This window comes from Schistocerca americana, chromosome 11 (genome assembly GCF_021461395.2).
Source record: "Schistocerca americana isolate TAMUIC-IGC-003095 chromosome 11, iqSchAmer2.1, whole genome shotgun sequence".
In the NCBI taxonomy this organism is placed as follows: Eukaryota; Metazoa; Arthropoda; class Insecta; order Orthoptera; family Acrididae; genus Schistocerca; species Schistocerca americana.
In genome coordinates, this window is record NC_060129.1 from 44,476,674 (window position 1) to 44,503,142 (window position 26,469).

General features: G+C 41.1%; 1 protein-coding gene across 1 annotated transcript in view; it reads left to right on the forward strand.

The window, feature by feature from the left end:
* LOC124553574 (cdc42 homolog) overlaps positions 1-16,116 on the forward strand; it is a 53,215-nt gene extending 37,099 nt beyond the window's left edge. The window contains exons 6-7 of the mRNA XM_047127418.1: positions 872-983; positions 13,196-16,116. Coding sequence (XP_046983374.1) covers positions 872-961 — 90 coding nt within the window. The 3' untranslated portion in view covers positions 962-983; positions 13,196-16,116. The remainder of the gene's footprint in view (positions 1-871; positions 984-13,195) is intronic.
* Positions 16,117-26,469: the final 10,353 nt, after the last annotated feature.

Here is a 26,469-nt window from a genome sequence, read left to right on the forward strand (position 1 = left end):
GTTTGTGGCACAACTTGACCAGAAGAAGGGATCGGTTGGTAGGACATGTTCTGAGGCATCAAGGGATCACCAATTTAGTATTGGAAGGCAGCGTGGAGGGTAAAAATCGTAGAGGGAGACCAAGAGATGAATACACTAAGCAGATTCAGAAGGATGTAGGCTGCAGTAGGTACTGGGAGATGAAAAAGCTTGCACAGGATAGAGTAGCATGGAGAGCTGCATCAAACCAGTCTCAGGACTGAAGACCACAACAACAACATCGTGGTATTTTAGTACATTACTTTTCATTTGCCATAAATGGTTGTAGATGTGACACATTTATCACTGTACTAGTGAGTCACAATAAAATATTAATATGAACATTTGATTCCAAGTCCTTCCACTTATCTTTCAATGAGAAGTAGATCCACACTTCAGAGACATACATCAAACTTCAGCATGAGTTTCCAGTAACCAGAAATGATGAGTGACCCCCTTAAGCTTTGAAAACAGTTCGTTAAATTAAAGAAATCACCCACAAAGTACAATCTCTGTTTCTTATCTTGTTGAATGTAATTGCAGGAGAGAGACATTACTCAAAACAACTTACTTTCGTCCATTTCGTAGCCATAGTACGGCCCGTGTAAATACTTTTGGGCCGGAAATGTATCTCTAACATTGCCGGGTCACACTTGCTGCAATAAATTTTGGCAGCCACTTTGCCGGGCTATATTACTGGCAAGGTACAATTTTTACGACCCGTGCAAACGTCACTCAGTTATTACAATGTTCGGGCAGTCGATCATTTTTGGTGTGTACGTATGTAGAACGTCACACTTGCATTTGTCATTTTTCACACAAAGATATTGACTTTGTGCTTGTGCTGTTGCAGAAAGGACTGAAGAATGTGTTCGACGAAGCTATCCTAGCGGCACTGGAACCTCCGGAGCCTACGAAGAGGAGAAAGTGCGTCATACTGTAATGGCACTCAATGCGTGCACCGGGTGAGTATGAGCTGTGCATATCACAGAAAATTGTCTTCTTCTTTTTCCCCCTGACATTAAAATCACGGCTCACCTGTAGCCATCAGTGTCTAAAATAACTCAATACAGAGAGGGATTATAATTGGTCATGTGTCATATTGGACAAATAACTTGCGTGACTTCTGTCAGAATGTTTTGGAATCGGTTAGTTTGTAATTCATGTGTAGACAATTTTATTGTTTACACAGCTGAATACTGGCTATTTGGAGAATACTAAGCAGCACAGTGAATCAAATGTAATATAAGTGATTATATTGCTGTGACAAGCAATTGAAAATCCAGGATGGACGGTAACAATATTATGAGAAGGAAAGTTGCTGCTCACCGTATAGCGGAGATGCTGAGTTGCAAATAGGCACAACAGAAAGACTTGAACAATTAAAGCTTTCAGTCATTGGTCTTTGTCACAAAACACACACACACACACACACACACACACACACACACACACACACACACACAGATGCAACTCACACAGTCGTGCGTGTCAGTTGTGTTTGGGTGAGAGAGAGAGAGAGAGAGAGAGAGAGAGAGAGTTCTGTGACAAAGACCAATGACTGAAAGCTTTAATTGTTGTAGTCTTTCTGTTCTGCCTATTTGCAACTCAGCATCTCCGCTATATGGTGAGTAGCAACTTTCCTTCTCATAATACTGTTATAATACTGAATCACTATTCATGCTGCAAGTGAAAAACAGATTTTAGTACAAAGAAAACATTTCCTTTCTCTGTTTTTTCATTCTGTGTGCACTCAGTGTTACAATAAAAGTGCATCTAAAGAATAGGAATACACAATTAATGATAAGAAATTATTTTTAAATTTTGGTTTGATACTTTTCGGGTGTTATATGTTGTTGGGCAAAAGTGGTGTTGTTGTGTCGTTGGGTGAGCAAAAGTGGTTGTTGTTGTTGTTGTTGTTGTTTTCTGTTCAAAGGCTAGTTTGTGTAGCTCACCAGCCTATCATGTGCAAATCTCTTCATTTCTTGATGACTACTGCCACCTACGTCTTTTTAATCTATGTTATGTATTCATCCGTAGGTCTCTACCATTTTTACCACCACGTGTACTTCAAGTACCAAATTGATTATATCTTGTTGCTTCTGGGCGTCTCCTACTACCAATTCCTTCTTTTAGTTAGTGCATGCCATAAGTTAATTTTACACACAGTTCGTCTGACGCCCATATGCGGAATACTTCTGTGCTCTTCTGGTCTGAACTGTGTATTGTCCACAGTTCATTTCTATACAAGACTACACTGCCAGACACAAACCTCAACAAATAACTTCATTTTATATTGTATTTAAAAATGTGTCTTTTTTAAAAAAAAAAAAAAAAAAGAAAACCACTATTTTCTCGCTATTGTCAGTTTGCATTTAATACCCTCTCTCTCTGATCAGTGTCCTTATTTAATACCCCCCCCCCCCCCTCTCTCTCTCTCTCTCTCTCTCTCTCTCTCTCTCTCTCTCTCTCTCTCTGACCACTGTCCTTTTGCTGCCAAAATAGCAAAACTCCTGTACTAGTTTTAATGTCTTGTGTCTTTAGCTAATTCTCTCAGCATCACCTGATTTAATTCCTGAACTCCAGTGCCCTCATTTGTTTTATTGGCATTCGTCTTACAACCTCTTTTCAAGACAGTGTCCATTCTGTTCTAGTGATCTTATATTTTGATTTCCATATTGTTGTGTTCCATTCTGAACTCCCAGTGTTTGATCTTCCAACTCCCTTGTTGTCTCTGCAGAATTAAAACATCATTGACAAACTTCAAACTTTTATTCGTTCTTCCTGTACTTTAATTGTCTTTCCGAATATCTCGTTGGTTTCCTACAGCTTGCTCGATGTACACATTTACTTAGGGCATAAGCTACAACCTTGTCTCATTCCCTTCTCAACCACTGCTTCCCTTGTGTGTCCTTGGACTCTGGAAGGGCTATCCAGAAAGTAAACAGACGTATTGGTCTATCAAAGTCATGGACAGGACTGCAGCCTCCATCTTTGGTCCATAATGTGATAAGATTTTCTTTGGCAAAAAACTGCAAACCCATGGTGAGGACCACAGTGGCAGGTCTAGCCTAGAGAGTAATGAACTGGTTATGAAAATCGATGACAGAATTTGTGAAAATTGTCATTCCACAATTATGGAACTTCCAAAAGATTTCCCACAGATTTCACAGAATTTGGTGCACGAAATTGTGGTGGAGAAGCTCAGTTCCCACAAATTTTGTGCTAGAGGGGCCCCCAAAGTTGTAATGGAAGACCAGGGGGGGGGGGGGGGGGGGGCAGCCTCAAAGATTACGAGAAAAATGCTAACTAAGTTATCAATTGTATCATAACTGGGGACGAGACTTGGTCGACACGTGTCAGTTGTGAAACAAAAAGGCATTTTATGGAATGGGGACACAAATTCTCCCGCCAGACTGAGGTTTGCAAATGCTGTCAGCAGGAAAGATCTGTTTACTGCATTTTGGGCTCTAAAGGAATGAGTTCCTGGAATGTGGCACAACAGTTAGCGCAGGGAGCTATTTTCAAACACTGACAAAGTTACTGAGCGAAGTGACGCAGTGGTTAGCACACTGGACTCTCATTCGGGAGGACGACAGTTCAAACCCACGTCCGGCGTCCCGATTTAGCTTTTCTGTGATTTCCCTAAATCACTTCAGGCAAATGCCTTCGAAAGAGCGCGGGCGACATCCTTCCCCGTCGTTCCCTAATCTGCTGGGACCGATGACCTCGTTGTTTGGTCCCCTTCCCTAAATCGACCAACAAACTGACAAAGTTAACGCAGACATTAAAAAACGGGCAAATTTACTGCAAAAGTTTTGTTTTTTCATAATACACGTACAGTTGCATCCGAGAGCTCCGAGGGGTTTTGGACGGAAGGTCCTCGGTGTCCACCGTACGGCCCGGATCGGGTGCCGAGTGACAGCCACCTCTTTTCAGCAACGGAGGCGTAGCTCGCTACACGGTGCTTTGATACTGACATCAGTATGCGTGTTGGTATAAATGAGTGATTGCAACTGCAGGTGGCAGGTTTCTACAGAGACGGTATTGAAAATCTTTTGCCACAGTGTGATAAGTGCATCAATTTGAATGGCAATTATGTAGAAAAATAGCGTAAAGGTGTAGCTTTAACAATGTATATTATAAAATTTGTTTTTTCCGTATTGTTCATTTTTTTCTGTTTCAAAGCCTCTGTTACTTCCCGGATGGCTTTCGTTTAACTACAGTCAAGTTTCTGTGCAAGTTGTAAATAACCTTTCGCTCACTGCATCCTTGCTATTTTTCCAGTTTCAAAGAGTGTAGTCCAGTCAGTATCGTCAAAAACGTTCTGTAAATCTACAAATGATATAAAACCAGGGTGGCTTTCTTCAACCTGCCTTGTAAGATAAGTCATAGGGGCAGTATTTTTTGTGTCACTAGGGTCCCATCGTGCTTAAAATTTGTGAAGGTTGACCGTGCTGTTCGACGGGCGAGACCGTGACATACCAGAAAAGATTCATACAATAACTCTGACTACGAAGTGAAAACAGAAATGCCGTGCACACACACACACACACACACACACACACACACACACACACACACACTATCTATCTCTCTATGCAGACTGTCTCATCTCTTGGAATGTACATCGAGGACATGTCGATTGTTGCTGGGAAGTCCAAATCACGGAGCTTCACTAGGAGGGGCTCTGTGGCACAGTTCACGGCATTGCAGACTCAGGGGTCAAAAGCACAGCAAATGGAGAAGTTGTTTCAGCATGACTGTGGGACTACCTCAAACAAAAAATAGAGCACCTGAAACCAGTACCAACTACTGTTTCAACTAATAAACACAAACTTCATTGCAGGTGAATCGTAATTTGAACTGATCACGCCTGCTCAATTATAAAAGCTATTGAGAGTACTAATGGCGTCCAGAGTCTCGCAGTGTGTTCTTACATTTCTCCAAAATCCGTACTTTCTTTCCTGATGTCAGCTGTTACCATTTTGCAACCATGACTTACTAAACTTACAGTTTGTTAATATTCACACACATCGGGCATTGCTTTCTTTGGAGCTGGAAGTACTACATTCTACATAAAGTCTGAGAGTATTTCGCCTATTCGGTGTGTCTTGCATATAGTTTTGTCATGTTTGCCTCTTCCAAAGATTTCAGTAATTCTGAGGGAATGTTGTCTGCATTAAGGCTCTTCTAGATTTTGTCATACAGAAACAATTTTGCAAAAGTTTTCGTGTGACAAATTATTTAAGTTTTCCACATAAAAGTAACATCATTAAAATGTTTTGTAATTTTTTTCTTTCATAAAAATGTGGTTTTCTATATTTGGCTCTCTTTGTGTTTGGCTTGCTTAATTTTCCACTTTTAGATGGTGTCAGATGTTGGCCATACATTTTTGTTAATTGTATGCAACTAAGTTTTCTTCCAGTAATTTTTTCATATTACATTATCAAGTTGAACTTTTATGGAAAATAATTTAAAAATTAAGTAATTCCTCTCACTGACAAATAACTGTAGCAGTTTCAGATAGATACCAACCAGTTTTAATCCTCACCTTCTTATCCCACGTGTAAAGGCTGTGCAGTGCGCCACTGTTGAAGTCTGGATCTGTGGCTCCAGCACTGTGTTAATTACAAAATGAGAATATGGTAGGGAAGATGTAATGTGTTTCTGGAGGAATCCCCTCATAGTTTGAAGTGTTACTGGCACATTGGACTGCTGTGCTTCAAATTTTCTCCCCATCTTACGTTAACTACCCGTAGCGACAACAGAGGTCCTCTGAAAAATAACATACCAAAAATTGAGAGCTGCATGCTGCTGTTGGTCAAAGGTAGCAGTGGAACTTTAATGGTACCATTTGATTATACACCAAAGTTCTGTACTCGATATTGAAACTTTGCAGGCAGCAAAATATTTATTTGCATGTGAACTGATCGGAACAAGCGGACAAGCATATGAGGTATTGACGGAAAATGTAAAATTTTAAAATTTGGCTGCCAGTGGATGAATGTGTGACACCACAGTGCAATTTCACAGCATAGTTAGCAAGAATAGTAAACAGTGGAAATGTCACTTCTAGGGCATGAACTCAGCAAATTTCATTACTTGTACTCATTACGGCAGTAACTGTGCCTCGGAGACAGGCACGTGAACTCTAGACGCAGATGTCAGCATTTGCGTGAGGACATTTATTAGGCTCAAAGAAGCAGTCAGAGTAAATGGCAAATCACTCGACACTGGAATAGGAGTGATGCCCCTATTAGCTAATGTCGGCAGGAACGGGTTAACTGCATCTGACACAGCATCGAGAAGGAAGCGGTCGACCCAGAGAGATGACAGAACCGGCGACAGTGAGCACCGTTAATATGTGGCTCACAGAAAGGCGACGGAGATCACCGTGTCCCTCGGGCCAATTACCATTGGCCTCTGCACACAGATAGCTCATTTGCAGTGGTGTCGTGCGATGTCGACCTCGCATCTCGTCGACTGGAATAGTATCGTCTCCAGTGACGAGTTCCGTTTCAAACTGAGTTCTGACGAACTTCGAAGACGTTTCCGGAGACGTACAACCTGACAGTCAGAAGTGACTGTCCGGGGTGCCACTTTATCTCGTAGCGGGGCACTTTTGGTTGTCACGTGTGGCACCCTTACTGCTGTACACAAACAGTATTCTACGCCTTTCGTGCCGAGCCACCCTGTCCTTATATTTTGGCGAGATAATGCTTGCCCTCACACAGCTGGAGTTTCTGCTGCATGTCTTCGTGCTCGCTAAACAGCACCTTTGCCATCAGCTCACAAGACCTTCCCCGATTGGAAAAGTTTGGAGCATTATGTGCAGGGCCCTACAGCCAGGTAGAGATTTTGATGATGTAATGCACCAGTTGGACAGAATTTTCTACGATATCTGTCAGGAGGGCATCTGACAACTCTTATCAATCAGTGCCAAGCCAAATAACTGCTTGCATAATGGCCAGAGGTGGACCAATGTGTCATTGACTTGCTGAATTTGCGAAGCTCTTTCTCTTGAATAACTCATCCAGTTGTTCTGAAATTGTAATCATTTGTTTGTCTGTACCTGTACATAACATCTACAGATTTCCCTCCCACTCAGATAATTTCTTTGTGGTGTGACTTCTTCTTCTTCTTGCATTTTCTAAATATTTAACTGAACTGGCCACTGACAACTGAAAATGTACTTCAGTACAAAATTAAAATTTAAATTTCTAGGACAAACGGTTCCCATGTTGCAGGGTACAGAAAATCGATGATTGTTAAAAATATTGCTTTAATGGTATAAAATCGGTATTTATTTTTAAGTGAAGTGGATTAAAAAGAAATATTAAATGTGTGCACCACGTGTAAGTGCAGTCGAACTGTATTAATGAATAAATTGTATTCTGGGGGTGTAACAGGGTGGAAGGGGGTGGGGGGGGGGGGGGTTAAAGCAGGATGAAAGGTAGGTCACCAGATTGTGTTTGTGCACTTCTCTAGTTTTTACATTTGTAAACTGAAGAGTGAGCAGGTGATTCTCCACTCTATCTATTTACATGACAAGAAGTAAATAAAGAGTTATACTGCCCCTCCACATCACCCCTTACGAATCACTGACGATACAGACAACAGATGTGCCCGAGGGGTGCGTATATGAGTTACTGTAATTATACTAATGTAAGAAATGCAGGCAGATGGAATCTATGTAAATCTCTGTATATTGTTCTGTTCTGTTAAGAGGATTAATTGATTCTTAGTCATCTTGTACAGTAACTGTAGTGTTCTTCAGGAAATGGCGATTTCCCCACCCACAACAAGTGCTGCTTGCTTTTCGGGGTATAGACAGACTGTACGTTCCCAGAATTTCGTGTCCAGTCCTCTTATGTGAATAGACAAAATAGCTTCACTGAGCTCCTACTTCTATAATGGAGTTTCTTTTGTTTGAGTACCTGTTCACAGTAGTTAAGTGAGCTGTTATGTAAAAAACCTGAACAGCCAGAGCTGTGAAATGCCCACCACACTGAAGAGCCTGTCCTAAGTGTATCGTGGTGTCGAAATGTATTAGACAGTGTCAATTTTATTGTCTCCACAATAACTGGCCTGAACACTTTTTACTGTTTGAGGGGTAACAAATGCCTCATCTCTCGCATCATTTGAAGAGCCCCTCTGTAACAGAAGTGGGTCACCTAGGTGTTAAAAAGACAGATATTCACATTGGCAATATAAGAAAAAATGTAGTAAAGCGAAATCTGTAACATTTTATAAATTGGGTGTAGATGATCGTTACTATGAAATGAAAGCAGAAATACCAACTTAAACAATTATTATTTCACAAAGTAAGGTTTCTTATACAGACATCTGACATCTTGGTTCTAATCTCACAGTTTCGGACACAATAAAGAATTGTGCCGTCTTTCAGCGAAATACGTAGAAATTATAATAATCTTAGATCGGCTATGGAACGAAAGAAAAAAGTGTTCACAGTAAAGTCGTATCGGTAATCGCAATTGACGATAGTAATGGCACAATTGAACAAATTTCTAACAGGAATACAATTTCAGTTCATTTGAACAAAAATGGAAGAAAATAGGAGTCCGATAGCGTAAGATGCTGTCGGCAAGGCGCGCGACTAAAAAGAGCGAAAGAAAAGACGAGCGCACATTCTTATATGGGACAAAATACAGATGACAATGCTACGCTGCTCTCATTATCCTGAGTGTACATATTCGCTGACTTGCTGCGCTGTTAATTGACACAAAGATTAAATTATATCTTTAACTTTTGACATTTCTATAGTATGTTATTACATCGCGGGCAGGGCACAGTATTACAAAGTGGCTCCACCCAGTGCAGCCAGCAATTCCTGAATGGAAGTGATTTATGCATTGCACCAATAGCACAATTAATGGTGAGAGAAGTGCAGTAGCTATCTGGTCATTCATTAAATGACCACCGAGTGACTACAACACAGTTACACAGCTTTACAGCACGGTGTCAACAGTAGATACCAGCGGGGTGCCACATTTATGTATCAGATTCCTTTCCCACCGAAGCTACGTAGATTACTGACAGTCACATTTACAAATTAAACACGCTTCAGCCATTGCGTTAAGGAATGTGTTTTACATAAAATCCCTCATACCAACTGCAAATAACTACTCATTTAACAAACTGAAGCCGGCTGCTGTGGCCGAGCGGTTCTAGTCGCTTCAGTCTGGAACTGCGCTGCTGCTACGGTTGCAGATTCGAATCCTGCCTTGGGTGTGGATGTATGTGATGTCCTTAGGTTAGTTAGGTTTCAGTAGTTCTAAATCTAGGGGACTGATGACCACAGGTGTTAAGTGCCATAGTGCTTAGAGCCATTTGAACCATTTCAACAAACTGAAAATAACTGCACTATGTAAACACATGCTCAGTACGGTTTTTCGCCTAACAGAAGTAGGCTATACAGGAAATTCTGGAAGATATAGCCCGCCTGTAAACTGAAAAGTGAGCAGTGCCTACAGAGGGGGAAGTTGCATTTTCTGGAAGAACACTATAGCTGGTGTACAGAATGACTAAGAGTTAGGGGTTTCCCTCGAGAAGTGTAGAACAGTGTGTACAGATTTATGGAGATTCTGTCCATATGTGTTTCTTGTGTAGTATTATTAGTAACTCGTATCTGCATTCCATATAGTGTTAACGCACTTTGTGGAAAGTAAACATCCCTCCCTTCGGGCACATTTGCACACTGCCTCATTGGTGATCTGCAGTGTGTAACGTGGAGGTCTGTATAATATACTGAAATACCCTGTAGTTGCATACTGTGACATTGCAGGATAGATGGGGGTATCGACCTGCTCGCTCTACGATCTTCAGATATATGAAGGAGGGAATTGCACGACCACAATCTGGTAGCAAATCTTCTCTCGCTTGCTTCTCTCCCCCTTCCAGCCTGTTACACCAACAGAAAACAATTTATTTCTTAATACAGTTCTACTACACTAAGACGTGGTACACACAGTAAATATTGTTTTTAACACACTTAATTTAAAATAAACATTACTTTTACTCAAAACAATATTTTTAATAATCCGTGTTTTTTTTTTTCCAATCTGTCCGCAACTCGTGGTCTCGCAGCGGCATTCTCGCTTCCTGAGCATGGGGTCCCGGGTTCGATTGCCGGCGGGCTCAGGGATTTTCACCTGCTGCCTCGTGATGACTGGGTGTTGTTGTGTCGTCGTCATTGTTGTCATCATCATCGTCATCATCATTTTTCCATCCTCTGCTACACGGGAACTAGAGTCCCAGAGAAAAAATTAATAGGACCTCTTTTTTTTTTTTTTGCGATTTAATGTAGTTTAATTTTGTATTGGCGAAACATTTTTTGCCAGAAGCTGTGGTTTTAGTTATTCGAAAGAAATGTAGGCGAATGACCTTTAAATATTCTGCCACACCAATGTTCACCCACCCATCAGTCAGTATTTTCAGTACGTTTTTCGTGGCAGTCCGTCTGACAAATGTACAGTGATTTGAGACTACACGATTCTTTCTCCCAAATTTTCCTTCGTCGACAGGACTAGGCTAAACCCCAGATGAATATCTCCTGGAAGGATCATCTGCTTCAGCTGTCCTGACAGATAGCAAATGTCGGGTACAAAGTTTGGAGCTTTTTACGTGAAATGTTTTAGTTATATGTTCACCTGAAGATGTGATTTTAGTACCGTGAAACTGGTAGTGATCTAAAAATAAAGGACTAAATACAGGTGGAGCAGGTTGTTAATGTCCAGGACGATTACTCGTAACTGTCGTTGCCCTACCTCTGAGGTTGTCTTTGGGAAGGACTTCTTAACATGGAAACTTATGTTCAGTGTAACAGATGCCACTTATTCCCAAACTCTTTTCCTGCTTTTAGAAGTCAACATTCTCGAGTCGTCATCAGTTATTTTGCTGCCCAAACAGCATGACACATCTATTAGCTATAGTGTCTCATTGCCTAGTCTAGTTCCTTCAGCATAACTTATTTGATTCAGCTACACTCCATTATCCTTTGTGACATTCGCCTGCTTTGTTTCCTCGTCATTTGTCCTCGGTGTCGAAGTACTGCGTTGCTACACTGTCTGAAAAATGGGGGGTGGAAGTTCAGCACTGACTACTTTAAATGATGTAGCTGACAGGTGCACATTTGTGTTTAACAGTTCTTTACTTTCACTGTTCACGAGCCCCCAATAATACAGTTATATGGCCACTGCACTATTGTTTAACTTTCTATAAGCCTCATTAATAGTTTGCAGGCAAACATCCACATACTGCTACAATAGTTTACTGTTGAACATCTACAAGCAGTAAACCTAATCACATATTTCACAAGTCTTTCAAATAAATTGAACAGACGCTGTTATTGCTGTGACACACGGCCTATTGATGTAACACTTATTTCACGGGTAAGTTGATGCATTTTTGTTGTTTCTAACCGACACATGTTTCTTGTCTGAACCTCGGCTGTGGACTGACTCTCTCGAGACCAAAAATTGGGCCTTTACGTATCTTCACAATAATAGGCACTGAACTCATTGTTCAATGCTTAATTTACAGAAATTACAATTAACTGCATACGTCAAAAAATTGCCTCTTTTCAACAGTTTCTTCTACTATGAGGGTTAAGCCGTATTATTTGTTTAAATCGTGACATTAACAAATATAGTTAAGCTAATAATACTTTTGATGAAACTGGAAATTACGTTGCAATTAATTAAGAGCTGGCTTAGCTAACATGTTTTCGAATAGAGCCAAGTAGATCCTTTAAGAATACCATTAGTTGTTCCTCCAAATGTTAATAATTGTTATAGAATTTATATCTGTTTATAAGTCAACAGTAGAATTTGTTTCAAAACAATTACTTATTTCACCCTATAATAAAAGAAACTAACTAGGCATAGTCAAAATAAATTAGTAAATCAATTGCATACATAAAACTAAGCACAGACTTAGACCTGGTGTTATATTCTTTAAAAAAGGGGGCCAGCCTTTCTCTTTTATGAAAATGCAGATTATAATCATGTATGTTATGGTTATTAGTTAGACATGAAAAAATTAATTTTAAAGAGGCAGATGGCAAAACGAGGGGGAGTAAAAATATCCCAGCTCGCTTCATCGCACCTTCTTTTATATTTGTTGTTGTTCATCATAAATTTGTTTTCAAGACATCCATTCAGTTCAGCTTCTCTTCCAAATATTTTGCTGTCTCTGACAGAATTACAGTATCATTGGCAAACCTCAAGATTTTTTTTTTTTTCTTCTCCATGAAGATTACTTCCCTTTCAGGTTTCTCTCTGGATTCCTTCATGCCTTGGCCAATGTACAGACTGAATAACGTCATGGATAGACTGCAACCCTGTCTCTCTCCCTTCTCAACCCCTCCTACTCTTCTGTACAAGTAGTATACATTCTTTTGGTCCCTGTATTTTATCCCTGCTACCTGCAGAATATCAAAGAGTGTATTCCTGTCAAAAATTTACAAACGCTGTAAATGAATGTTTGCCTATCTTCTAACCATACTCGTATTGCCACTTAGGCACATACAAAAGAATCAGAACTCAATACTGGCTTTTGAAATTGGTAGTTGTTTCTGTGGGAGGGGTGTCAGGAGAAGGTTAAAAAGGGAAGACAGTGGTGTTGCTGTCATCGTGGCTGCAATACAGGCCAATTTTGTGGTACAGCTGGACAATATTTCTGATATTGCAGGTAGTTGCCAAAGTATTGCCGCTGGTTTTCCGGTGTCTGTACCTAGGGTAGAGAATATTTTTGTTTTGCGGGGCAATAATGATCTCAGTCCTTGACTGTAAATGTTTCTCTCTCGACTTGCCTTTGTTTCCTACTTCTCTCACTGACAGCACTGGTGTCGTGAGTTCGAGTGGAAACAATTGTGTTTGACTTTTGTTCAAAAGTGTACGGGTGTACGTGCAGCCACCTGTTTCGCTAGTTCTTTGTTGTTTTGTGTCTTGTGTACAGCAGTTGCAAAGGTGACACAGGAGAGAACTGCTGTATGGCCACAGACATTGAAACAGTGGCTGCAGGCTACAAAGTTGCCGGACAACATTGTTGGAATATATTGTCAGCAATATGCAGTTTTTATGCCATGTATACATGTAACTTTATGTTTATGGCTCTATTTGAAATAATTCACCCTTCTTCCTTTCTGTTCCAGGTAATAGGAGAAGAGTAATTTGAAGAATTGGCCTTTATTTTCAAGAAAAAGCCCATAGTCTTTAATAATAAAACGTGTGTGTAGGATAAGGGGAAACATATTGAAGGACCAGCTGCAGAATGAAGAACTAATGGAAAGGGGTAAATTAAAGTAATGGATCACTGACTGAAATAGAAGAGATAGGACAGAGAAAATGGAAAACGAGGAGGGAAGAAAAAGTACAGCACACAGGAAGTGTTTCGAAATATCGACACAGAGGACTATCTATTACACTGTGGAGAGAATATATTTAAATAGATTGTGTGTAAAATCTATCCTGCGCATTTCAAAGTGTCAGCTTCGTCAGGCAAATACCACATCTCACATTAGCTAACTACCGACACTTGTCAGTAATTCTGGGTGTCACCGGACTTCGGGCTCGTCGCGTATACCACCCACTCTGTACTCCGTTTCCTTTCCAGAAATCAAATGAAACCTACGCGTCAGTCGGTCACCTGCCGAATCGTGCGTCTGCCGCTGCAAATACTGGAACTGTCAGTAGGTCTGCACTCTGTTTCTCGGCAGGCTGCGTGATGCGTGTCACTCACTTCGAAATTATTTTCGTAGTAATAGATTTTTTTAAAAAAGCCGATGTAATAAATGGAAAGGATAAACTAAACAGTAAATAACACATTGGCACTAATTTTTGACGGATAACACAGTGACGCTACTGCCTCGTCACGTAACATTTAATTTTGTACCTTTATTTGTAGGTTTTAGTCTTTGCTTTGCTGTATTCCGTGCCATTTTAAGGTCAGTCATTTTGTGATTAGTAGGGTTTTCGTGTGCAGTCCGGCCGTATTTGATTCTCGTGTACTCTCCCATGTCTTCCCTCCCTTCCACCCCTTTTCGTCACTCTTTGCGATCTTCATTTTTGACTACCCTGTCGTGTGGCAAACTGTGGAGCTCAAACAATGGTCTAACTGCAGATATGAGTTAAGTGCCTAGGTAGCATTGTGAATGTAACAAAGAACCGCCATGTTAACTTTGCATTGAAGTGTGTGTGTGTGTGTGTGTGTGTGTGTGTGTGTGTGTGTGTGTGTGTGTGTGTGTGTGTGCGCGCGCGCGCGCGCGGTTGCACACGTCTGCGCATTTCTTAGGATTCCCTGCTTGAGTGTGTAGGGCTTTCCGTTTCCTACACTATTGCTTCTTTGCAGTAATTTATAGTTGTTATGGAAAAGCTGTTTATTGTGTTCTTTTTTCATATCACAAGTAGCACAGCGTCCTCACTTGAACTGAAGCAGCTCAACGAGTCCTACCTGTATTTCTTACACCTGTGGGGAAAGTCCCAAACTGTTCGTGTTTCTGAAAGCATAGTGTTCAGTCCCAGCATGTGTATAAAGGCTCTCTGCAGGAACTCCAAACTTTAATTACTCTCTCCTTCACTCATTTGCCCACCATTCCTACACTTTGATTCAAAACTCAAATGGGCGAGGTGCCGTGTTTATTTGGTGCTGTGTGCAGGAGATAAAATTGCGAGTCAGATACTTGTCCACCTTCTGTCATTTCTTTTTTTCTTCTTCTTCTTCTTCTCTTTTTTTTCCCCCCCCAAATCGTCTATACTTATCTGTGTCATTAGTAAGTAAAATATGTGCCGTGTACACAGTGCCCCATCACTGCTAGATTCTGAGCAGCAAAGTGTGCGCTGTGCAGGTTTGTTTCTGGTTTTCTTATGTAAAGAAAATTGGTGCTTTATTATATTCTTCCCTTGTAGATGCGAGATAATTCTATTTAAGCCCACATGGAGAGCTATGAGAATTGTCTAAAACTAAGGTATATTACTTTGTTGTGTGTGTGTGTGTGTGTGTGTGTGTGTGTGTTCAGAGAAAAAGAGGTATAAATGTATGCACATTCTTGTTTGTAGAGGTTGTCTGTGAACGTTCTCTTTTTTGCCGACTAAAGTCCAGCAAGCAAGCATTTTTTTCTCGTTTTGTAGAATATTTGAAAGTTTTGCGGTCTTCTTTCCCTGCACTACTCCAGAACTCGGGGTTAAAGTTTTAACTCCTATTATTTATGCACAGTGGTGCTCTCCCTGAGCTGTTACTGTCTTCCGCGATTGTGATGTCAGTTTAAAAATAGGACTGTGGTTTACCCTCAAAACATTACCTGTTTATGTTGCATGTGTGCGCTTTGTGTGGAGTTCTGAATTATAATGCAGCTTTCCATCGCACTCTGTTGGAGTACTGTAAAAGTTTGGAGGGCAGAATAAAAGGTGAGAATTGTGAGAGAACACAGTGTGGTCAGGATCCTCGTGCATTTGCTTTCTTCTGGGAACACTGTGGGCGGCTCAGGGTTGTCTGCTAACTTCTTCTATATCAGCACTATTGTGCTACCTTTTCCTCCACATCTCCTTCTGCAAAATGTCCCGCCGACACGAAACGGCGTATTCTGCCGGTATTCTGGCACATAGGTGCCCGATATTTGCTTTCCCGTCAGAGGGCGGTGCCCACGAGTGTCACAGAAAGTTTTCGCCGCGAGGGCCTCCACCCTTTCCTCACCGTTTAAGTACTGTCTGTTTTCCAAGTGAAGTACGTATGTTAATTTGCACCCTCATGCTCTTCTGGACTTTAAGTACAAGTATTGTATACATATATTTTGTATTAGTTGATAGGCAGTCAAGCATTTATAAAATATTAATAACAACATTAATAATATTGGTAATAATGTTATTATCTTAATCACAATAATAATAATAGGAATAAAATTTCTCGCAAATTTGGAAATGAAAATGTGCTCTGCGACTAATACTGCATATCGGACGCCGATTTTCGTAAATTTTCGAGAGCGTCGTGTCTCTGATTGGAAATATTTCACTTGTGTATACATGTTTGATATCTGGAAATCCCGAGAATTATTAGAATAAAGATTGTAATTAAATTTTCTCTCAGTTTGTTATTTAACCTTTCCTGACCTGTCCCTGTTTTTTGTAGAAATAAGCAACTGATACTTCACTGCACTACTTTCAAAAGGTAAGTGACGGGGTGTTTTTTAGCTTGCACAAAACTGACCCATCTGTAGGCACAGCAGTGGCCAGAGTCTCTACACTTGTACAAGCCAGTATCATTTCTCATAAAGCAACAAGCAACATGAAATTGTGTGGATTAATTATGTTTTTACTGTGCTTCTTCTCGCAAATTTGGAAATGAAAATGTGCTCTGCGACTAATACTGCATATCGGGCGCCGATTTTCGTAAATTTTCGAGAGCGTCGTGTCTCTGATTGGAAATATTTCACTTGTGTATACATGTTTGATATCTGGAAATCCCGAGATGGGGTTCATGGTGTGGATTCCTGTAGTCATGTCCTAGTTCATGAACCACGGGCAACGTATGAATGGCCAAGTAAGTGGTCCCGACAATCGGGATACCATTTACTTTGGAATAAGGCTGGGCATCTCGAACATATTCTGAGTCGTGGTCACCTTTGTGCTCATACGGCAAAGACTACCAATTCCACCTGTTAGTCCCTCAGCCGTTAGGGGTAAAACCCAATGGGACTCGGGGCAAGTAAGGCTAGCAACCTGCTTCCCTGGTACTTTAAATATGATGCTGGCAACAATCAGAGCAATATGCCTCGGACCTTTGGAGGTGACGGAGTCCCACCTCTAACTGACAAACCAGAGACTCCTAAGATACGACTTGGCAAACAAATGGTAATGAGATGGGGAGCTATTAATATCAATGGGGCTACTCTGGGAAGAAGGTAGAGCTGGCAGAGGCTGCAAGTAAGATGGGGCTGGACGTTTTAGCAGTTAGTGACATTCGGGTAAGGGGTGAGAAAGAAGAGGAAGTGGGAGAATACAAGGTTTACCTGTCAGGAGTCAAAGCAGGAATAGCACAATGGGGTGTGGGGCTTTACATCAGGAAAGAAATGGAACCCAGCGTAGTTGCAATAAGGTATGTAAACGAACGACTGATGTGGATAGATTTGACAGTGCCTAGCTAGAAAATTAGGATTGTGTCAGTATATTCACATTGTGAAGGGACAGATCAAGATAAGATGGATAGTTTTTATGATGCACTCAGTGATGTAGTTGTTAGAGTAAAGGACAAGGACAGTGTTCTGCTCATGGGTGATTTTAACGCCAGGATTGGAAATCGAACAGAAGGGCATGAAAAGGTTATGGGTAAATTTGGAGAGGATATGGAGGCCAACAGGAACGGGAAACAACTCTTGGATTTCTGTGCCAGTATGAGCTTAGTAATCACAAACTCCTTTTTTCAACATAAAAACATTCACCGGTATACTTGGGAAGGCAGGAGAACCAGATCTGTCATTGACTATATAATAACAGATCAGGAATTCAGGAAGGCTGTGAGGGACACATGCGTATTCAGGATTCTTTGATGACACTGATCATTATTTAATCTGCAGTGAAATTGGGATTTTGAGGCCGAAAGTGCAGGAGGTCAGGTCCATATGTAGGAGGATAAGAGTGGAGAAACTTCAGGATAAGGAAATCAGGCACAAGTACATAACAGCGATTTCAGAAAGGTACCAGTTAGTTGAATGTAGTCAATTACAGTCATTGGAAAAGGAATGGACAAGGTACAGGTACGCAGTACTAGAAGTGGCTAAAGAATGTCTTGTAACAGTAGTGTGTAAAAGTAGGATGAAGCTAACAGCTTGGTGGAATGACACAGTCAAGGCAGCCTGTAAAAGGAAAAAGAAGGCGTATCAATAATGGCTACATACTAGAACTCAGGTAGACAGAGAAAGTTATGTTGAAGAAAGAAACAAAGCCAAACAGATAATTGCAGCATCCAAGAAGAAATCTTGGGAAGACTTTGGAAACAGGTTGGAGACTTTAGGTCAAGCTGCTGAAAAACCATTCTGGAGTGTAATTAGCAGTCTTCGAGGGAGGTAAGAAGGAAATGACAAGTATTTTGGACAGGTCAGGAAAACTGCTGGTGAATCCTGTGGATGACTCGGGCAGATGGAGGGAATATTTTGAAGAGTTGCTCAATGTAGGTGAAAATACAATCAGTAATGTTTCAGATTTCGAGGTAGAATGGGATAGGAATGATGATGGAAATAGGATCACATTTGAGGAAGTGGAGGAAATGGTCAATAGATTGCAGTGCAATAAAGCAGCTGGGGTGGATGAAATTAAGTTGGAACTCATCAAATACAGTGCAATGTCGGGTCTTAAATGGCTACACGGGATAATTGAATTGACCTGGGAGTCGGGACAGGTTCCATCAGACTGGACAAAAGTAATCGCACTAATCTTTAAACATGGAAACAGAAAAGATTGTAACAACTACAGAGGTATCTCTTTAATCAGCGTTGTGGGCAAAATCTTCTCAGGTATTGTTGAAAGGAAAGTGTGAGTATTAGTTGAGGACCAATTGGACGAAAATCAGTGTGGGTTTAGGCCTCTTAGAGGTTGTCAGGACCAGATCTTTAGCTTACGGCAAATAATGGAGAAGTGTTACGAGTGGAACAGGGAATTGTATCTATGCTTTATAGGTCTAGAAAAGGCATATGACCGGGTTCCTAGGAGGAAATTATTGTCTGTTCTACGAGATTATGGAATAGGAGGCAAACTTTTGCAAGCAATTAAAGGTCGTTACATGGATAGTCAGGCAGCAGTTAGAGTTGACGGTAAATTGAGTTCGTGGTTCAGAGTAGTTTCAGGGGTAAGACAAGGCTGCAACCTGTCTCCACTGTTGTTCATATTATTTATGGATCATATGTTGAAAACAATAGACTGGCTGGGTGAGATTAAGATATGTGAACACAAAATAAGCAGTCTTGCATATGCGGATGACTTAGTTGTGATGGCAGATTCGATTGAAAGTTTGCAAAGTAACATTTCAGAGCTAGATCAGAAATGTAAGGACTATGGTATGAAGATTAGCATCTCCAAAACGAAAGTAATGTCAGTGGGGAAGAAATATAAACGGACTGAGTGCCAAATAGGAGGAACAAAGTTAGAACAGACATACAGTTTCAAGTACTTAGGATGCATACTCTCACAGGATGGCAACATAGTGAAAGAACTGGAAGCGAGGTGTAGCAAAGCTAATGCAGTGAGCGCTCAGCTACGATCTACTCTCTTCTGCAAGAAGGAAGTCAGTACCAAGACTAAGTTATCTGTGCACCGTTCAATCTATCGACCAACTTTGTTGTATGGGAGCGAAAGCTGGGTGGATTCAGGTTACCTTATCAACAAGGTTGAGGTTACAGATATGAAAGTAGCTAGGATGATTGCAGGTACAAGTAGATGGGAACAATGGCAGGAGGGTGTCCACAATGAGGAAATCAAAGAAAAACTGGAAATGAACTCTATAGATGTAGCAGTCAGGGCGAACAGGCTTAGATGGTGGGGTCATGTTACACGCATGGGAGAAGCAAGGTTACCCAAGAGACTCATTGGGTTGAGCAGTAGAGGGTAGGAGGAGTCGGGGCAGACCAAGGAGAAGGTACCTGGATTTGGTTAAGAATGATTTTGAAGTAATAGGTTTAACATTAGAAGAGGCACCAATGTTAGCACTGAATAGGGGATCATGGAGGAACTGTATAAGGGGGGCTATGCTCCAGACTGAACACTGAAAGGCATAATCAGTCTTAAATGATGATGATGACTGTGCTTCTTAATCTGAAGGGGACAAAATCTCAAGTGACTGTTTAATAGTGTAGATTTGTGCACTTACAAATATTTAGATTGATTGCTGCTCATTAGTCAGCACTGAACGATACGTGGGCTTATTTAATATTAGACTGTTAATTAACATTCACAGTGTCTGCCTGCTTTCCAGTGCCCCCTCTTATGTGGTGAGTAGCATCACCGATAGTGTATTGAGATGACTGTGAGCAGTTTTTTCCACTGTTGTCAGCATCAGGAAGGGTGTTACTTAAAAAGTAAACCACTACATTACAAAAGTGCCAGTCGGTTAAAGCTAAATTTATTTACACACTTGCACAGTAAGCTGGTATCAAGTGCTAGACTTTGCACAGCTCACCGCAATATCAGCTGCACAACTTTTAGAACACTATATTGTGAAGTCTAAATTTGAAACTTCTGAAACCACTTCACTGTGTAGACGGTGCTATGTTGTGTTAAAAGAATGTAGTGATACTGGTGGTAGAATGGATGAGAAGCCTCTGGTTCCCAATTAACAGGTACATTCTTACCTGCTAATATACTACTGTCTCAATTTGAGCCAGCATCAGACCTCATCACATCTAATGAATATTTCTGATTGGTAAATGGAATAATTCTAGGAGGCAACAGAGGAATTCTACAGACCAGAAGTCTGACATATCTGATAAAAACAGTCGTATATAGGGTGTTTGGAAATTCCTATTACAAACTTATAGACAGGAGTGAGTAGACAATATTTTGAATCAGAACCCCTGTCCAAAAATGTGCTACAGCCATTCGAAAACGCGTTTGCAAAGTAGGTGTGCAACAGGCTAGTCATGGTGAGAGGTGGTTGTATCGGATTGGCTGATGTCTCACCTACCCCTCTGACTTTCTTTGACCCTCATTCACATATCTGTGAGTCTTAGAGAAACATGGTTTAGTACACGTTTGAAGAATACACAGATACAATCCTTCTGTACAGCAACGCTAACTAACGGAAGAGCTACTCGTTGCACTCGTCTAGATCGTTATACACGGCATGTGACTTCGTCGCGTGCCCCTTTTGCCACAATTGCGCAACAGCTTCGAGAAAGGTGTATCTTCACCACCATGAGGCGTGACTGGATGCTCCGAGGAGACGCCGAACACCCGAATTGGAAGAGGCCGTATTGCAGCGCGTCGGAAAGAGCCCTTCGATGAGTACACGAGCTATTTCTTTAGTTATTAAGGAGTGGAATTGTAAAACAAGTGACATTCTGAGTTGCGTCTAATAAATTACTCCTAAAAGTGCTCACATTACTGGCATGTCTTCAAATGGTTGTAGCACAGAAACGTATTTCCGGACTTGCGTTTCTATTCAAAATATTACGTACTCACTTCCTTCTACAAGTCCTAGAAGTTTGTATTGGGAATTTCCAAACAACCTGTACTTGAAAAAAGAAATGGAAATGTGAGGTAGCCTGTTAATGGTTAGTTCCAGTTTACCCTCCCACACACAGTTGATCAACCCATCCTGAAAAGCTTTGCTGTGGGACAAGACAAAAGAAACAAGTAAATGTATCATAAACAAGTATTTTGATAACTCGTCCAGTCCCACATCAAAGAGAATACACTGGGAGATTTTCCGTTTGTTAAACAGCCAGGAGAATTGAATGGACTGAAGCCCAGGATACCATTTAAATAGTGGTTAATTTGAGTGATTTTCAGAATATTATTCAGAGTGACTTGCAACACGCATCAAATGATTCGTAAATTTACATTTAGTGTAGATGTACTGTCGGAAATGGAAATTATATTTTATCTGGCTACTGTCTTTGTCAGGAAGACTGGACAGGACAAGCAGTTCTTCTTTGGTACATTACCTCTGAAGTTTTGTGACTATTTGTTTTACAAACACAGTATGTGTTACATTATTAAATTTGTACAGCTGTTTAGATTTTCCCAGCACAAAAAAAAGAAAGAACATAACACACACTGGGGTAACAAATTGAAAAATTGTTTTGTAATGAGCTCACAGAAAAGGAGGATTTTGTTTACAGAAATGCTCAGCAGATAGTAGTTGTTGACCTATTAATGTTCCTGTCCTAGTTAGTAAATCCAAAAATAATCATGTAACATCAGCACAATAATCTGGTGCATTTTTGTGCTTTATGGCCTATAGCACAGCACCTCATGCAGACATTCCAAATCCTTTAGAAACTTGTGAATAATTTTATCTTGTTCCCTGGTGCTGCTGTGCTTCACCGTACTTGACAACAGGAGTAAAGCTGCCTTCTCCTTTAGCTGGTTAAACGTTCAGTCACACTGGATTGACAGTCGCGTACAATATTAGTTATGAGCTGGACCTGCTAGTCAGTTCCAACTTGACTTCTTGCCATGCTCAGTAACTTCTTTTCCGAAGTGAGAGAGTTTCACTGAGAGAGCAGCATTTCCACTATCTTTAACTGCGTCAACAGTTCTTCCGTAAACTCTCACAATTTGCAACCGTGTAAAAATATCTGGACCTTCACCCAGAATATGCGTCTCTTCCGTGTCCTTATTAGTATTGACATTCTTGGGGATGCTTGCTTGCATATTTTATGCCGGCCCTCCATAGCACCTTCATCTGGCGGCAGCATGAAATAGTGAACTCCATCAGCAAGTGTAGATGCCCACTCACCACTCAGGCTGCACACCCAGGTAGCCACAGACACACTTATCATCGGTGTGCTACGAGGGGCGTTTGAAAAATCTGAGAAATGGCACCACCGACGCGTATCGATGTCATATTTAGTTAGTAGCATCTTTGGAAAGAACGCACACCAAATTTCAGCCATGTTGTTGTTGTGGTCTTCAGTCCTGAGACTGGTTTGATGCAGCTCTCCATGCTACTCTATCCTGTGCAAGCTTTTTCATCTCCCAGTACCTACTGCAACCTACATCCTTCTGAATCTGCTTAGTGTATCCATCTCTTGGTCTCCCTCTACGATTTTTACCCTCCACACTGCCCTCCAATATTAAATTGGTGATCCCTTGATGCCTCAGAACATGTCCTACCAACCGATCCCTTCTTCTGGTCAAGTTGTGCCACAAACTTCTCTTCTCCCCAATCCTATTCAATACTTCCTCATTAGTTATGTGATCTACCCATCTAATCTTCAGCATTCTTCTGTAGCACCACATTTCGAAAGCTTCTATTCTCTTCTTGTCCAAACTATTTATCGTCCATGTTTCACTTCCATACATGGCTACACTCCATACGAATACTTTCAGAAATAACTTCCTGACAATTAAATCTATACTGGATGTTAACAAATTTCTCTTCTTCAGAAACGCTTTCCTTGCCATTGCCAGCCTACATTTTATATCCTCTCTACTTCGACCATCATCAGTTATTTTGCTCCCCAAATAGCAAAACTCCTTTACTACTTTAAGTGCCTCATTTCCTAATCTAATTCCCTCAGCATCACCTGACTTATTTAGACTACATTCCATTATCCTTGTTTTGCTTTTGTTGATGTTCATCTTATATCCTCCTTTCAAGACACTGTCCATTCCATTCAACTGCTCTTCCAAGTCCTTTGCTGTCTCTGACAGAATTACAATGATTTCGGCCATATTGGTCTATTTTTTTGTGTTTGGCATTCATGTGAATCAAGGAAGTCGAGTGATTGTAAAAAAACGGACGAAAAAGAATTTTGTGTGGTGATTAAACATTACTTTATGAAAGGCAAAATGCCTCAAGAGACTAAAGAGAAGCTCGATAAACATTACGGTGGCTCTGCACCTTCGGTTAGAACAGTTTATAAGTGGTTTCAAAATTTTCGGAGTGGCCATATGGGCACAAGTATTGCTAAATGTTGTGGACGCCCTGTGGAGGTTACGACTCCAGAAATCATTGATAAAATCCATGATATGGTGAAGGATGACAGAAGAGTTAAGGTGTGTGAGATTGTTAGTGCTGTGGGCATCTCGAATGAACGGGTACATAATATTTTGCATAAAAATTTGGACATGAGAAAGCTATCCACAAGATGGGTTCCACGATTGCTCACGCTTGACCAAAAGACCAAAAACGGAATCGTGTGAAGTGTTATGGTTTGCAGCTGTTCAGGAAGAGTCCACAGGACTTTAAGCATCGCTTCGTCACTGTGGATGAAACGGATACATCACTATACTCCTGAGACCAAACAATCTAAACAATGGGTTACCAAGGGGGAATCTGCACCAGAAAAGTCGAAGACCATTCCTTCGGCCAGAAAGGTTATGGCGACTGTCTTTTGGGATTTGCAAGGGATAATCCTCATCGACTACCTGGAAATGGCTAAAACTATTACAGGTGCATATTATTCATCGTCATTGCACCATCTGAAAACCGAACTGCAAGAAAAACGCCGGTGATTGGACTGCAAAAAAGTCCTTTTCCATCACGACAATGCACCGGCACACTCCTGTTGTTGTGGTTGCAAAATTAATGGAAATAGGATTCCAACTCGTTTCACATCCCCCTTATTCTCCAGACTTGGCTCCCTCGGACTACTATTTGTTCCCCAATTTGAAGAAATGGCTGGTGGGACACACACACAAAATTATAGCTTTCGCAACCAATGGTTGCTTCGTCAGGAAAGAGGGAAGGAGAGGGAAAGACGAAAGGATGTGGGTTTTAAGGGAGAGGGTAAGGAGTCATTCCAGTCCCGGGAGCGGAAAGACTTACCTTAGGTGTTGTGGTCGCAAAATTAATGGAAATAGGATTCCAACTTGTTTCACATCCCCCTTCCCAGGATTGGAATGACTCTTTACCCTCTCCCTTAAAACCCACATCCTTTCGTCTTTCCCTCTCCTTCCCTCTTTCCTGACGAAGCAACCATTGGTTGCAAAAGCTAGAATTTTGTGTGTATGTTCGTGTTTGTTTGTATGTCTATCGACCTGTCAGCGCTTTCGTTTGGTAAGTCACATCATCTTTAATTTTCCCATGTGGAATGTTATCTCTAACATTTTTCATATGTGTTTAAGATGAAGATTCATCATATCCACTTTTTTTATTTTTAATTAAAATTATTCATTAAATTACAATCTATTGGCCTTAGGTAACTCTTGGTTCCAAAACCCATAAGATTCCAAATAGTATTTATATTTCTCATATGAGAATACTGTGCTTTGATAAGCATCACATTATAACAGAAATATGGCGAATTCGTGAATGCATCAACCTCACCTTTTAGGACCAAACCTCGCAACGTAGTACAATGAAGCTCAGAAAAAGGTAAGTCCCATAATTCCCTTATTACTCTTACGTCATACTTCCTTCAGTTGGGAGGAAAACACATTTCAAATAAACCATTTGCCCTTACTAAGCTTTTTCACTCTTACAGCATGTCCACGGATAGTTACTTTTCGCCACTTGTACACAAGCTCAATGTCATGTACACCCCTCATCTACTCCCATCATCCAAAAATTAATGGCCGGGCCATCCCTCCTTCGGATCCACCGTAACCTGACATAGGTTCCCCTCTGTGGGGTTAACCTATCGTATAAACCTCCCTTCTCTCTCTCTCTCTCTTTATGAGGTGGACCATATCACACAACTACCACTATAAGCACTGAAGTATCCTGACCTTGGTATTGCTCTTCAAACTTTTTGCTACACCTCTTGACTTCCTGTTTGTCTCTTCCGTTCGATTCTTGCTGACTCCTTTAATTCTCTATAGCACATTCTCTTCCCGCTTGTGTGACTGTTCCCTAGCATTGCAGTGTTAGTGTGTCATCTATTTCTCTATCTCCATACGAAGGTCCTGAACTGTAACCCTCCCTTTCCACCCAAAAAAAAAAAAAACAATTGACTAACAGTCAAGATGATGAGTGTTCATGTCCACCAAAAAACTATGCCTGATAATCCATTTACCTTCCCCTGTAAAACTTGTGTAAACCCAACCCAAATTATTGTGAGCCCTATACAAAAGACAGAAAACGTACCCTGACATTTGTGGAAATTACCTGTTATTAGTGGTGACAAATATAAGAAAGGAATATATGAAGGTTGGCTCGCTACCACCAAGCGTGTGGGCTGCCTCGGATATATTGCGATCTCTGGTGACCCTCTGACACGACACGAGCTCGGTAACTTCAAACGGTGCTTTGCCGAACACTTACAAGATTTCCTGGCATTGGGCTAACGTGATTGGTGGCATGTTCAATGTGACCCATTAATTCCTCTTTGTTTTTAGGGGGTTTGCGTCCGTCTCACAGGAGAAAACGTGAGATCTGGTGATCCCGAGGACCGTGTCTTATGAGCACCACTGCCAATTACCCGGCCATCAAAGAGTTCATTTAAATATCCGTGCACAGCACGACTGTTATGAGCAGGTGCCCTATCGTGCTGCAACCACATGCGTAGCCATATGTCCAGGGGAACATCTTCCTGCTGGCCGGGTAGTGTTTCTTGCATGAAAAAATGAAGTTAATTTACCCGATAAGTCGAGGAGGTACACGGACCGGCCCAATCAGATAGTCGCCCATAATGGTTGCCCAAATGTTGAGCGAAAATCGTTCCCGGTGTCCGTGGACGTACGTGAAGTGAGGATTTCCCCTTGCCCAGTAACGAACGTTTCGAGTGTTGTAGAGGCCATCCCGACGAAAGGTGCACTCGTCGGTAAACGACACGAT